General features: G+C 39.6%; 1 protein-coding gene across 3 annotated transcripts in view; it reads right to left on the bottom strand.

Annotated features, from left to right (window-relative positions):
• The window catches only part of ANKRD12 (ankyrin repeat domain 12), a 70584-nt gene that overhangs the window by 34939 nt on the left and 19418 nt on the right, over positions 1-16227 (bottom strand). For 2 of the 3 annotated variants that reach the window (XM_060775044.2, XM_060775046.2), the window contains exons 2-4: positions 4741-4836; positions 2810-2946; positions 795-942 (exon numbers count right to left, since the gene is read on the bottom strand). In XM_060775044.2, coding sequence (XP_060631027.2) covers positions 795-942; positions 2810-2896 — 235 coding nt within the window. In that variant the 5' untranslated portion in view covers positions 2897-2946; positions 4741-4836. The remainder of the gene's footprint in view (positions 1-794; positions 943-2809; positions 2947-4740; positions 4837-16227) is intronic. The other variant, XM_067467465.1, reaches the window with a different exon arrangement.

The raw sequence follows: 16227 nt of genomic DNA, 5'->3' as shown, positions 1-16227 counted from the left end.
AAAGCTGCTTCTTTAAAAGTTCACAGGGAGCAAGTAGGGGAGTGTAATCCAAAACCAAAAGATCATTTCCATTAGGTCTTTTAAAAAACAAGAATAAGTAGAATTGTGCTACTTATATGGTTCTTATCACTCAATGAAAATCATTTCAGTGATCAAAAACTACCTGCGCACTTTGAAATCTCACCAATTTTATCTGCTGAAATTTCCTTTGTTCTTAAAGTTCATTTACATCAATAATTCCCAACCTTTGGTCCTCCAGTTGTTTTGGACTTGCAGCTCCTAGAAATCCCAGCCATCTTACCAGCTGTTAGGAATTGTGGGAGCTGGAATACCAAAGGTTAGGAAGCACTCATTGATGTAAGATATATACAGATGTTTATCAATGGGATATACAGACGTTTATGATTTGAATGAATTGTACACCTTACATTCATACATAATATGTATAATAATATGTAAAAATGTCTATCATTTGAATCTCTCTTTCTATGAAAGTGACTTTAAAATTAATTTAAGCGCTAAAATTATAAAATTGAATTATAAGGCAGGTACCTCCACACAAAATATTGTGGGCAGGTCTCAGACACAGACTGACTAATTCACACGTGGAACAGGAAAACTAGCAAAGAACTGTATAGCTCTAAGTAGGTACCTGACAATTTGAGATAAACAATTTGTTGGATTTATGATTGATGAATAAGATATAAGCAAACGTTTCACTATTACTTTTCATTTTTTTGTACCAGATCACTATCACAAACTAATTAATAAAAATAAAATTAAAAAGGCTCTACCTGTGTCTGAATTTCGATCTTCATTTCTGGACGGACTAACATTAAACTGAAGTTTACGTTTCATGGAAGACTTTTCTTTCATGTCCTTTCCCACATCGCTCCTATCCACTTTTGCAGTTTTGTTGTAGGAGGCAATCTTGTCTTTGCTCTGATATAAACAAAAAGTATATTATGTTATAAGTACAATGTTTACATAAAACTAACAAGAGTGATTAAAAAATAAACATTTGATAGTTTGCCAATAGTGGAGTTTTGCTTCTCAGATTCCAGCAATCTAGGGTTACTAGGTTTACCAGAGACCCCTTGTAAATACAAAACACTGTAGTAATAGAATGCTAAAGAAACATTCTCTATTTTTTCTACAGGTTTAAAAATTAGAATAAGATAACATTCCTCTAGAATTAGATCAGTAAGGTTGAAAGCCATTGAAAAATGACCTTGTCGTGAAAAGTGATGTGACAAAATTTAGTAGAAGGTAATGATTCAGTTCAATAAGCCTTCATGCATACCAACAGAAATTTTAGAGCACTGTTTGCTTCCCTACTTCACTCCACTCCCAGCCATCACTGTAGGCACTAAGAAGCAGAGCAAAGGTACAGCTTGCTTTCCTCACAATATAAATTACAAGTCCACATTAAGGCTTAGGTAGCTTTCCACAAAGGGGGGGGGGGGCAGTTAAGTGTTTGGCTCAGTATTTTGACAAGCAAAAGGTTAACTGGGTAAGTTTTGCTTAACAATTCAACAAAATAAACACAGTTCTAAATTTAAATTGCACATAGGATTACAAGTACAACGGTTATAACAAAACTGATTTTACACAAAAAGCTTTCCTATCTTCCCAGTGCAAGTACACATAAGTTAAACCTGATCATTCCAAAATACAGACCAACATTCTCTTGTTTCAAAACACTTTCCAAGATTCTGATCTACTGTCCTGCTAATTATGAACCAAGGTAGGCATGTTTGTACTAGCTGAAGCAACGACCCTGTTCATTAGACAGTATGTTTTTCCATAAAATGCCAGGTATTGAGGGAATTGCCACAGAAATTGCAAGACATGGCTAACAAAATTGTCTGGGAGAGCTGGGATTTCATCATGGCCTACCAACCTAAAGACCTGGATAGAGTAGCTCTTCAGTGGATACTGATGGGCTTAAATATTTATTCCTATATACAACTCTCCCCCTGGCTCCAAAACATTTTACACTTTAATGAAAATGTTACTGTCCTGATTATCACATATATCCATATTGTACCCTTCTGAGCTAGATTAATTAATCAATATATCAATTTTCTAAGATGCCCCCCAAATATGAAGAAATCAATAGCTTCTTAAAGACCCTATTTCATTTCCAAGTTTATTATTATGGCAAATTTGAAAATAAATTTGATCATTCACTTGTACTACTGAAAATCGTTATATAAATACAGATTAAGTGCAGTAATATATTAGTATACAAAAGTATAAAATATTTTAAATGCAATAATTATAACCCCATAAAACATGCAAGTAATTCCCATAAAAAACGTTCTTGCTTATATACTGTTTGAATAGAAAACTCTTCACTTGCCAACAAAAAAAAACTGGTAGCCAGGATAGCCTTTCATAAGGGGGGACAGGGACTGGGAAGTATCTACATTTCAATGTGATTTGACAGCTTAGGAAAGCAGTTTCTGAACCATAGATTCCACCATTGCTTTGATTTGTCTGTTGAAATTTGACCCAAAGTTATGATTCAGTGCAGCTGAAGTTCGTGCTTCATTAACATCAAAACTTTTAAAATAAATCATGTGAACAGCTATTAGACATGATGCAGTGAACTGCTATAAGGAACGTTATTTTCCATCAGTTTGTAAGGAGAAACATACAGTGTACAGAAGCTCATTAATTTAGCAAGTACTTTCTACAGTTTAATTTAGTATCACATTATACTGTATCTTCACACACTATGTAATTTTTTCATTCAGGCATGTTGCATGTTTTTTGTATGTCTTCATCACATTTCTTTTTATACCTTTCTTCCAGTTGGTTTCTCCACCATGGTGCTATCACTGTCAGAATTTTGAATCTGAACTACCTTTGCTGACCCAAATCTGGGCATTTTATAACCGTTCACTAACTTTATCTTGCATCAGTGTGCTCATCATGGATCTGCCAAGAAAGAAAAAAAGAAACATAAATAACTCCCTCCATAGAGGAAAAGAACAAATTACATGTTGAATATAAATTAGAGGTAATTAGATTCAAGTATGTGAGGTCTTCTACAAAGAAAAATGTTAAAATTAAAGTGTTTCACATATGACAGATAAATCCAGAGTTCACAGAGGACTGTGATACCTGAAATCATTTTATTAGATAGCACACTGAAGGAAAATACAATCTTTATGACAAAAATCTTGGAAAGGTTATTATATGAGTATTACAAATCATATATTTTAAAATATAAATTCAAGATTTTCATGCAATATGTTGTGTATCCATTTATTTGCTTATTGCAATGTAGGTATGTGTCTATTTCTTATAAGGGGTTGATTTAACCTTTGGTTTGCTAGCAAAACTGAATTACAGTGTCACAAAATGATGCATATCTAAAAGGTGTGTCACCAACATGGAATGGTTGGAAAGCTTTGGGCTAGAGAGTTTTAAATCTCTGGTCTGAACTATTTCAGTTTCAATTGTCTATGTGGTTTCTATCTGTACTAGAGGACAGGGAGTAGGGGGCACATAATCCTAAACGCAAGTAAAAACAATTTGCAGATTGGCATTTCATCTGAGCCAGATCAGATGAGTAGTTTCATCTACTACTTTCAGCATATATACTATTTGCTGGAATGAGCCAAGCTATATATCAAGCAAACAAACAAAAGAAGATACCAATTTATTTTATATAATAAGTACTGAACAGGTAAATAATGAAATAATAATACTCTTCAACAGTGTTACAAGCACGAATAGGGAGAAATATATGTGGTCGACATGCTCCAAACCCCTCTTTTTCAGTCTCAGTACTTCTAGAAGGTTTTTTTTAAAATATCACTGATACTGCAGCGTGAGGACAACATTTTATGGAAAATCACCACTTGCAGTATAGGTGATGGGGACAACATACATCAAAATCAGTGGAATGGTTGATATTGCAGTCAATTTATTACTTTTAGTTCAATATCAATAGTTAATACCATATTTGAGCTGCTTTATATATATACTCATCAAGTGTAAGTTGAAGAGTTTTATTGTTAATAAAGACTGAAGAGAATGTTTAATTGTTTCAATAATTACAAAATATTAATTTTATTTAATTTTGAGCAATGTTTAGCTATAATGTAGGTATATATACAAATAAACTAGAAGTTCTCAAAACAAAACAGGTGGCTTTTGAACATTTTCAAACCAGATCATTGGCCACATGACAATTAACCTACCATAGCATAACTGATATACTCATTTAATTTTTTTTTAAAAATTTGGCACATGCATTATTTTCCAACTTCATGATTCTATCTCTAGCTATAAGAACACTACAAAATTCTTCCATTTCTGCACGATATTCTTAAGTTCTGATTCTAAACTGAGACGTTAAGCAGTTCAGACTTATATCATATCATACAATTGTCTTAATTTATCAAGGGCAGACCTGATTAATTCTCTGTCATCACACAGTCATTCCATTTTTTTCAGCTGTTTGAAAAAAAATATCTTTCCACCATTTCCTCCTTTGTTCTCAGCTTATTTAAATTGCTGCAAACTGAGTTAAAGTGGAAAGCCGTTTACATTCAATTAACTCAGCAAGGGAGAGAGGATTGGGGGACAGAATCCTGCCTTTCTCTGTCAGCCCAGAGAAACATGAATTGCTGACAATGTTTGTGTGCTTTTTGTTATCTTTGCCATGATGATTTAAAAATGCAAACTTGTATGGTGAGGAAAACAAGAGAAAATATTCATTACCTAAACGGAAATCACAGTAGCTAATTCCAGGCTGCAAGCACACTCCAAACTTGAGCTGCACTTATTTTTAGCTGTTATAAAATATCCAAGGAAAACCTAAAAGAAATTAATATAAATACTGAAGCAAATTAGATAATAAATGATTTCTTTTTCTTAAAACAGAAATAAAGTATGTAGTTCAAAGCTAATATTGCTCTGGACTGGAATTTCCCACATGATGGATTTTTCCATCCTGTTCCCCCTCACTCTGTACCCACTGGAAATACCTAAAAAAAGTTTTCGAGAGTCCCCACAGCCTACTACACAGCATGCATTCATAAATTAAGATCTTAATGCACCAGACAGAAATCTTGGCTATCCACACGAAGAAGCCTTGCTTCAGTATGTCAAGAACATTAATATCACTGGACTATTACATTATTATATTATGTTATATTCGTACAGGATTATACTGTATTAGTACAAGTAGGCTTACTACAGTGACAGAAATCTCTTTGTTCCCCTTCCCAAGACACAGACAAAAATATTAAATACAGTATATTCTGGCGTATAAGACTACTTTTTAACCCAAGAAAATCTTCTCAAAAGTCAGGGGTCATCTTATACGCGAGTGTAGTCTTATGCATGGGAGTCGTCTTAACTCTATATTTTAACTGGAAAAGTTGGGGGTCGTCTTATACGCCCAGTCGTCTTATATGCCGGAATATACGGTAGCTACCACAGAACCTTTTCCCATGCAAAATATCATAGTGCAAGAAACAGTTGCAAAGTAGATTAAAAATCAATTAAACTTTTATATAAAGGATTTATATATATTTTAGGAAATCAGAAGAATCACCAGCCCCCTTTATTCTTTCTGAGATGGCACTGCTTCTGACGGAGCCCCCGGTGGCGCAGTGGGTTAAACCCCTGTGCCGGCAGGACTGAAGACTGACAGGTCGCAGGTTCAAATCCAGGGAGAGGTGGATGAGCTCCCTCTATCAGCTCCAGCTCCTCATGCGGGGATATGAGAGATCAAATCATCCAGGCGTCCCCTGGGCAACGTCCTTGCAGACGGCCAATTCTCTCACAACAGAAGCGACTTGCAGTCACTCCTGACACGACAAAAAGAAAAACCAAACAAAAAAAACTGCTTCTGGCTATTTTGAATTCCTGAGTGCTTCTCCCTCTTATCAGAATGACCCTCAACTTATCTGTAAGGCATATCAAAATCCATAATTTGGTCCTCAAACCTGTTCTCGACTAACACGTAAGGTTGACTTCTTCATTAGTATATATGGTATGTGGAAAACACAATATGTCATCAAACAATATTGTAACACCACGGGTCCATTCACCAATGATTGTCTGTAAGATTATAATAATTTCTATTGTGTGTATAGTAACACGCGAAGACTGCTGCAATTGTCTCAGCCTCATTATTCTAATGCAATTTAGGAACCTATTAGTATTGAGTGAATTAGAACTAGACATTCTGAGGAGTGAGGTTGAATGGGCCTTAAGAAGCATTGCTAACAACAAGGCAGCAGGAAACGACGTGATCCTAGCGGAACTGTTTAAAATCTTGAAAGGTCATGCATGCCATATGCCAGCAAATATGAAAAACACAAGAATTGCCATCAGACTGGAAAAATCAACATATATCCCCATATCAAAAAAGGGAAATGCTAAAGAATGCTCAAACTTTCATACAGTGGCAATGATTTCACATGCCAGTAAGGTAATGCTCAAGATCCTGCAAGGAAGACTCCAGCAATACATGGAGAGAAAGTTGCCAGATATGCAAGCTGGGTTTAGAAAAGGCAGAGGAACAAGAGACCACATTGCCAATATCTGCTGGGTAATGGAGAAAGGCAGGCAGTTTCATAAAAGGTTTCTGTAGTAAGCCTACTTTCAGAAAAATATATATTTCTGTTTTATTGGCTATTCTAAAGCCTTTGACTGTGTGGATTATAATAAACTGTGGCAAGTTCTTGGTACTATGGGGATACCAAATCACCTTGTTTCTCTCCTGAGGAATCTGTATAATGACCAAGTAGAAACAGTAAGAACTGACCATGGAACAACAGACTGGTTCAAGATTGGGAAAGGCATACGGCAAGGCTATATACTCTCCCTCAACCTATTCAACTTGTATGCAGAACACATCACGCGATGTGCGGTGCTTGACGAATCCAAGGCTGAAGGTAAAACTGCTGGAAGTAACATTAGCAACCTTAGATATGCAGATGATACTACTTCAGTGGCCGAAAGCGAAAAGGAGCTGAGGAGCCTTCTAAACAAGGTGAAAGAAGAAAGTGCCAAAACTGGGTTACAGTTAAATATCAAAAACACCAAGATTATGGCAACAAGAATGATTGATAACTGGCAAATAAAGGGAGAAAACATGGAGGCAGTGACAGACTTTGTATTTCTAGGTACAAAGATTACTGCAAATTCAGACTGCAGCCAGGAAATCAGAAGACGTTTACTTCTTGGGAGAACAATGACCAATCTCGATAAAATAGTGAAGAGTAGAGACATCACACCAGCAACGAAGATCCGCATAGTCAAAGCAATGGTATTCCCCATAGTAACCTATGGATGTGAGAGCTGGACCATAAGGAATGCTGAGCGAAGAAGATAGAAGCTTTTGAACTGTGGTGCTGGAGAAAAACTGTGGTGCCTTGGACCGCTAGAAGATCCAACCAGTCCATACTTCAGGAAATAAAGTCCGACTGCTCATTGGAGGAAAGGATATTAGAGGCAAAGATGAAGTACTTTGGCCACATCATGAAAAGGCAAAAAGCTTCGAGAAGACAATGATGCTAGGCGAAATGGAAGGAAAAAGAAAAAGTGGCCGACCAGGGGCATGATGAATGGATAGTATCCTTGAAGATGGATGGTTTGACTCTGAAGGAGTTGGGGTCGTGACGGCTGACAGGGAGCTCTGGCGTGGGCTGGTCCATGAGGTCATGAAGAGTCGGAAGCGACTGAATGAATAAACAACAATTAATAGTAGTAGTAGTAGTACAATACAACCCCCTCTCCCCCACCACACACTTATTCAGTTAGGGTCTTCTGTAGAAGCTACAGTTTCTTCTTCTTTATAAATATTTTTAGTCAATGAAATCTACAATCAATCAAAGAAAGACATATACAGAAAGACAAATTTCACAAAACAAAAGGACTATATCCCCCTTACAAAAATATAGCAAATATTACTTCTTAATATAAAACATAAACTTAAGCAACTAACAAACGTGATCTAACACAATAGTTCTAACCACTACCACCCAACGCAACATTGCTAAACACATCCCACACATCTATCTATATGTGTATGTTTGTATGTGGTAGGGATGTCTGTTTACACAGAGTTCCGCCTCCACAAACGGGCTATAGTCTCCCTGAGCAGGAGACACCCATGGCCCTCCCAAAACCGACACTGCAGGTTACTATGAACATGTCCAAGAGCTCTGCCAATGTCCTCCACAAATGCCTTACTGCCTACCACCTAAGTCAAGGCTTTCAGATGAGGACAATTTCAGCCTAGATTTTCTGTTTGTCCTCCACTAAAGACACCTCCCAGGGTTCCTTTCTCTCTCAATTGGGATTGAATTTGAATGAACCTGCCCACTTGCCTCTCCCTTAACCCTTTCCTATGAACACAGTAAATAGAGGAATGGATCAGTAACTGAACATTCTGTAGGGGGTTGGGGGGCTGACTCCACAGGATGGAAGTTGTAGTTCATCCTGCACCAAGACACAGCACTGTTACCCCCACTGACAATGGAGCTAGACCACATTTTGCACAGAGAACCCCCATGACCAACAAAACACACTGGAGGGATTTGGGGGGAATTCACCTAGATTTATAGCTGTTGTAGGTACTTGGATTTATAGTTAATCTGCAATCTAAAAGTGCTCTGAACTCCACCAACGATGGACCTGGAGCTAACTTGGCACACAGAACCCCCATGACCAAGAAAAAAACACTGGAGGTCTTTGGAGGGATTTATATGAGTTGTAGTTCAGCTACATCCAGAGCACACTATGAACTCAAACAATGATGGATCAGGACCAAACTTGGCATGCATACCCGATATGCCCAATTTGAACACTCCATATTGGTGGTGGTGCTCATCTCCATTTCTAAGCCAATGAGCTGGCATTGTCCAGAGATGCCTCCAAGGTCATCTGGCCAGCATGACTTCATGGAGTCTTGTTACCTTCCTACAGATGAGGTAACTTTTGATCTACTCATATTTGCATGTTTTGGAACTGCTCGGTTGGCAGAAGCTGGGGCTAACAGTGGGAACTCACCCCACTCCCCAGATTTGAATCGGCGAACTTTCGGTCACCAAGTTCAGCAGCTTAGTGGTTTAACCCACTGTGCCACTGGAGGCTCCCCAGGCAGGAAAGGCACAAATCAAAGCACCCCCAACAGATGACCACCCAGTCTTTGAAATAACGACGACGACGATGACGACGACAAAAACAACAATAGAAACCCCAGGGGCCAGTTCAACTGTCTTCTGCCATGAAGGAAAAACAGAATCAGACCAGTGGAAGGGAAATAGGGTTTTAGAAGCAAGGAAAGCAAGGAGGAAAGGATTTGGGTGGCGAGGGAGGTGAGGAAAAAAATCTTCTGGGGGTGAGGGCAACGGGGGTGGGGGGAAGCATTAAAATCTGGACACCGACATGACAAGGGGTTTACTCAAGTGCACACACCTAGAAGAGACACCAGTTACTATGGTGGCTCTATCAGAACAAAGGAGGAAAAATACGCAGCCCATCTGTATAACAATAGCTAAAGATCACTGATTTTTGGAAGCTCAAAATGTGAAGAAACCAGTGTGTAATATTTGCTTTCAGTCAAGTTTAAATTTTTCCATTATTATCTTGCCTAATTTCCTCATCATATTGAAGCATATCCGCTTCCATATACTGTATTTACCAACCTTTCCATATTTTTAAATATACACATTCTTGTAATCATATTTTAAACAGTTTTCAAGTATCTTTTTGCTGAATAAAAAGGACATGTGTGCATTTTCAAACTATACTTTCTAAGGCTGTTTGTTTTTTTGCGTGTATTCTTCAAATGTTGAAAATGTATTCTATTATATATTAGGTTTAATAAGTACAAATTTGTACTGAAATTAAATCTGAACAACTTTTCACCAAACCCTGCTTGTATCAAAAGGAGCTGAGCTCTTGCTGCCATCTATAGGAAGAAATGGAGACTGTAAATAACTCCAGTTGTTTATTGGAGAGAAAGAAGCAATTTACCAATCTGCCAGAAACACTACACTTGGTACCCAGGCCCGTAGCCAGGATTTCGATTCGGGGGGGGGGGGGGAGGGCTGAGTTTGTTTCGGGGGGGGGGGCTGAGTCTGAGTGAAAGAGGGTCTACCCTAGCAAACCTTTTGTATTGTTACCCCAATACCCTCATGCTTATGGGATATATTGAGTATGGTGATCAGATCATGATATGAATAAACGTAACCGTTTAAATAATGCACCAGTAAGGCCTTTTCGCGAACCACCATGAGAATTTCGGGGGGGGGGGGGGCTGAAGCCCCTCAAGCCCCCCCCCCCCCCGGCTACATGCCTGATGGTACCCTTCCAAGATCATTTCTACTGCTTTGGATTGAGTGCCCCAATGTTAGAGACAAACATAACATGGATGGCTGTCATTGCACATAGATTCCTATGACTCACATGATAAGTTCCATTGTGAACTACAAATCTACAGCGTAGGTAAAACCCTAAACGGTTCTGGGCCAACTTACCTGTCCGAACACATCTCCCCTTATGAACCATCGAGGACCTTGTGATCGTCCAGGGAGGCCCTGCTCTCGGTCCCGCCTTTGTCACAAGTACGTCTGGCGGGGACGAGAGACAGGGCCTTCTCAGCAGTGCCCCCTCGGCTATGGAATGCCCTCCCTAGGGAGATTAGATCTGCTCCCTCCCTCTTAACGTTTTGGAGGCAGTTAAAACATGGCTATTTGAGCAAACGTTTACAAAGCAGAGTAACTGATATAGGACTTGATGATGGAACTGGATAATGCTTGATAATAAGGAAATGCTAATGATGTTGTTTTTTATTGCCTTTGTTGTGTTTTATACTGTTTTAATGTTTTAATTTGTATTATAATATTATGTATACTGTTTTGTTGGAAACTGCCTTGAGTCGCCGATAGGCTAAGAAAGGCGGTATACAAATGCAGCAATAAATAAATAAATAAATAAATGGGAGCCGGGGGGGGGGGGGGATGAAGCACTGTAGATGCACCGTAAGGCTTCTACCGTAAAGCAACCCATTGTGTTGTACAGTTTGTCATTATGTTTGGTGGGATTTGTAGTTCATGATGCAATGTACTACACAATAGAAAGGAATTTTCCCCAAGCATTGCTTTTTTTTCAGAGCAGGGTATGCTGAGAGTTGTAGTCTTGAAATAACAAAGAAAGGACCATTCCAGAGGTTATTATTCCATGTACAGTACTTCATTTACAGCATAGGTCAGACCTGCACAACCTATGGCCCTCCAAGTGTTTGGGACTCCAATTTCCAAAAGTCCTAGCCAGCTTGTCCAATGGATAAGAATTCTGGGAGCTACAGTCCAAAACATATGAAGGGCTATAGGTTGTGCAGGTCTAGTGTAGGTAAAGGGGAGCAGAATATAGCTGGATGGGAAGGTGAGTGGGGGAGTGAGGAAGAAAAGTTGGACCTCAGCAAATCCTTTCGCATGCCACAAGCAGTCCATGAGCTGCATGTTATACAGATCTGATTTACAGAAATTCTATATGTCTGAAATTAAGTAATAGTTTCATCTGGGCTCGTACCTCATTATTTACCATATCTTTAATGATAAAAATTGCAGACAAAATTATTTAAGAGGCTTTGATGCTGCAGTATATTCTATATGACAGACTCTAGCCTCTTGTATCTAGGGCTGTTTGTTAGCACATCATATGGTACGAAAGTGAATAAACTGCTCTTTAACCTCCATTTCATAGCTTGATTTTAAAAGTTACTTTTCACCTCTTGCAGACTTTGTGTTTGATTGAGAGAAGCTCTCTGCATGTTAATTAAGTAGCATCATCTGATTGGAGTGTTGATTACTTGTCTCCACACATCTGAGCCTAACTAGCTTCCTTTATTTTTTCCTTAATTTTAATTTTCCTAAATTTATTCCCCTTTACTTCCTCAATATACATGGATCTTACCAGATCCTGGAAAAGATTCTAAGTATGTACTTCTGACTCACTTTTACTTGAAGAAATAAACATATTTTTAAGTCATGAAAGAGGCATTTAGATGTAATGCCTACTCTGTTATTTTCTCCCTGCTATCTGAGGATATTTGGGAATGGTCTCTGTCACCCCCATCCTTCTGTATTTTTGTCAATCTGGCATTCATTTTACTGCCTCTCTTAAGAGGATAGATTAATAATATTTAATTTATATTAGAAATAATGAAAGGGGAGGTTGGAGACCAGCAGGAAAAATTAAACTTAGAGAAAATGGAGACTAAATAGAAATCCCCATCCCAAAAACATTGGAATCATAATACAGGCTCTTCTTGTAGCACAGGGAGGACATTCATCAAACAGCAAACTGGTAATTGATTTAAAATCACAAAATCCATTTCCTCTTACGAATCCAATATCAAGAAGTTCTTAGATGGTAGTGAAACATCTCTTCTGTTTATAGAATTCTGTTTAAAACAATATTACGTAGCTTGTTCAAGGTGCAGATAATCACATTCAATAATCCACTCAGTTCTTGTGGGTTTTTTCGGGCTATATGGCCATGTTCTAGAGGCATTTCTCCTGACGTTTCGCCTGCATCTATGGCAAGCATCCTCAGAGGTCTGTTGGAATTAGGACAAATGGGTTTATATATCTGTGGAATGGCTGGGGTGGGGCAAGGAGCTCTTCCCTGCTGCAATTAGGTGTGAGTGTTTGGCTAATCACCTTCATTAGCATTTGAAGGCCTGCTTGAACCTGGGAAAACCTGTTGCTGGGAGGTGTTAATCTGTGCCTGGTTTCTTCCTCTCTGTTGTTTAGCTGTTATAATTTTAGAGTTTTTTAATACTGGGAGCCAGATTTTGTTCATTTTCATGGTCTCTTCCTTTCTGTTGAAATTGTCCACATGCTTGTGGATTTCAATGGCTTCTCTGTGTAGTCTGACATGGTGGTTGTTGGTGTGGTCCAGCATTTCTGTGTTTTCAAATAATATGCTGTGTCCAGGCTGGTTCATCAGGTGCTCTGCTATGGCTGACTTCTCTGGTTGAAGTAGTCTGCAGTGCCTTTCATGTTCCTTGATGCGTGTCTGGGCGCTGCGTTTGGTGGTCCCTATGTAGACTTGTCCACAGCTGCATGGTATACGGTAGACTCCTGCAGAGGTGAGAGGATCCCTCTTGTCCTTTGCTGAACGTAGCATTTGTTGGATTTTCTTGGTGGGTTTGTAGATAGTTTGTATGTTGTGTTTCCTCATCAGCTTCCCTATGCGGTCAGTGGTTCCCTTGATGTATGGCAGGAACACTTTTCCTCTGGGTGGATCATCATCTTTACTCTCGTGGTTTGTTCTTGGTCTTGCAGCTCTTCTGATGTCTGAGATGGAATATCCATTGGCCTGGAGAGCCCAGTTGAGGTGGTTCAGTTCATCTTGGAGGAGGTGGGGTTCGCAGATTCTTTTTGCACGGTCTGCCAGGGCTTTGATGGTGCTGCATCTCCATATCAATATCAGCCAGAAGATGAATTCCCAGGACTGGGACAAAATAGACAATCTCACTTACAGGAAAATGGAGAAGAACATGGTTGTCCACACCAACAGACAAAAACAAAAATTCCACAAACGACAAAAGCAACAACCGAAACCAGAACTGGATACATCACGGACCATCATCAACCTGACAGACAGACAACTCTCTGAAGACCAAGTATCCATACTAGCGAAAGGAGGAAACTTTGCTGTAACCGCCACCAGGATCCCAGTAGAAAACATCATTGCCAATGTCGAATCAGCAATTTACCGCCTACCAGAGGAAGAAGCAGAAGAAGTACGAGCGGAAGCAGCAAGGATCCTGAAAAAGGCAAAACTCCCCTCCAGTAACATTACTAGGAAGGAAAGAGAAGCCATTCGAGACCTAAATTCAGATCCTGATATCCTCATTCTGCCAGCAGACAAGGGGAATGCCACAGTCATCATGCATACGGAGCAATACAAGGAGAAGATCAGAAAACTCCTGGACCCTACTATATACAAAAAACTCAAGCAAGACCCAACTGCCAAAATAACCAGGAAAACCAACACCCTGATTAAGAACTCCTCAATAAACTTTGACATACGACAGCAGCTATGTAAATCGGAAGCCCATCCACCCAGGCTTTATGGACTCCCAAAAATCCATAAGGACTCCACCCCACTCAGACCCATCGTGAGTGCCATTGGGTCCCCCACATACGACCTAGCAAAATTTCTTGCTGCACAGTTACAAAGCCATATTGGGCTCACTACACACTACATCAAGGACTCAGCCCACTTCATAGAAAAAATCAGCAATCTCAAGCTAAATACAAACGACAAACTGATCAGCTTCGATGTGGTATCTCTATTTACCATGGTCCCGGTAGCAGACACCATGGCACTCATCAACCAGAGGTTCCCAGAAGACATCACGGCTCTGTTTCACCATTGCCTCACCACCAGTTACTTTAAGTGGGACAATGAATTCTACGAACAGAAAGATGGAGTAGCTATGGGGAGCCCTCTCAGCCCGGTCATAGCTAACTTCTACATGGAACACTTTGAAGAACAAGCCCTGGAGACAGCAACCAAAAAGCCCACGATATGGTTCAGATATGTGGATGACACCTTCACCATTTGGAGCCATGGAGATGAAGAACTCAACAGGTTCCTGGACCATCTTAACAGCATCCACCCAAACATCCAGTTCACCATGGAAAAAGAAAATGAAGGAAGACTGCCTTTTCTAGATGTCCTAGTCATCCGCAAACCAGATCAACAATTGGGTCACACCGTCTACAGAAAACCCACACACACAGATAGATATCTACATAAAAACTCCAACCATCACCCAAGTCAAAAAAAGAAGCACCATCAAAGCCCTGGCAGACCGTGCAAAAAGAATCTGCGAACCCCACCTCCTCCAAGATGAACTGAACCACCTCAACTGGGCTCTCCAGGCCAATGGATATTCCATCTCAGACATCAGAAGAGCTGCAAGACCAAGAACAAACCACGAGAGTAAAGATGATGATCCACCCAGAGGAAAAGTGTTCCTGCCATACATCAAGGGAACCACTGACCGCATAGGGAAGCTGATGAGGAAACACAACATACAAACTATCTACAAACCCACCAAGAAAATCCAACAAATGCTACGTTCAGCAAAGGACAAGAGGGATCCTCTCACCTCTGCAGGAGTCTACCGTATACCATGCAGCTGTGGACAAGTCTACATAGGGACCACCAAACGCAGCGCCCAGACACGCATCAAGGAACATGAAAGGCACTGCAGACTACTTCAACCAGAGAAGTCAGCCATAGCAGAGCACCTGATGAACCAGCCTGGACACAGCATATTATTTGAAAACACAGAAATGCTGGACCACACCAACAACCACCATGTCAGACTACACAGAGAAGCCATTGAAATCCACAAGCATGTGGACAATTTCAACAGAAAGGAAGAGACCATGAAAATGAACAAAATCTGGCTCCCAGTATTAAAAAACTCTAAAATTATAACAGCTAAACAACAGAGAGGAAGAAACCAGGCACAGATTAACACCTCCCAGCAACAGGTTTTCCCAGGTTCAAGCAGGCCTTCAAATGCTAATGAAGGTGATTAGCCAAACACTCACACCTAATTGCAGCAGGGAAGAGCTCCTTGCCCCACCCCAGCCATTCCACAGATATATAAACCCATTTGTCCTAATTCCAACAGACCTCTGAGGATGCTTGCCATAGATGCAGGCGAAACGTCAGGAGAAATGCCTCTAGAACATGGCCATATAGCCCGAAAAAACCCACAAGAACTGAGTGATTCCGGCCATGAAAGCCTTCGACAATACATTCAATAATTTTAAAAAGAGAACACTGGAGAATTTGTCACAAATAAATGAACCATCAGACAAGTCCTCCAATTAATTGTCAAAGAAGTAACATCCATACAATATAGAATTCTAGTGAAGTAAACACAAGCAGTGAGTTTGCATTGTATCAAACAGTGATTCATACATATCGTGACTTCTTTTAATTTACTTTCATTTGCACTATGGTAAAGCTAAAGATGCTATACTAAATACCGCTGCTAATCTCAATTAGGGGATAATATGGTGATTTACCATTTAGCATTTGAATATATCTGTAAATATCAAGTAATCCAGTAAGTCTACTCTATTTGGGAATTTGATTTAGGATAAAATGGAGAGGGGAAGATTCTGCAGAGACTTTATCAATTCAGCATAC

Source organism: Anolis sagrei, chromosome 4 (assembly GCF_037176765.1).
Source record: "Anolis sagrei isolate rAnoSag1 chromosome 4, rAnoSag1.mat, whole genome shotgun sequence".
Classification (NCBI taxonomy): Eukaryota; Metazoa; Chordata; class Lepidosauria; order Squamata; family Dactyloidae; genus Anolis; species Anolis sagrei.
Note: the sequence above shows the minus strand (reverse complement) of the source record. Positions and strands in the feature narration are given on the sequence as shown.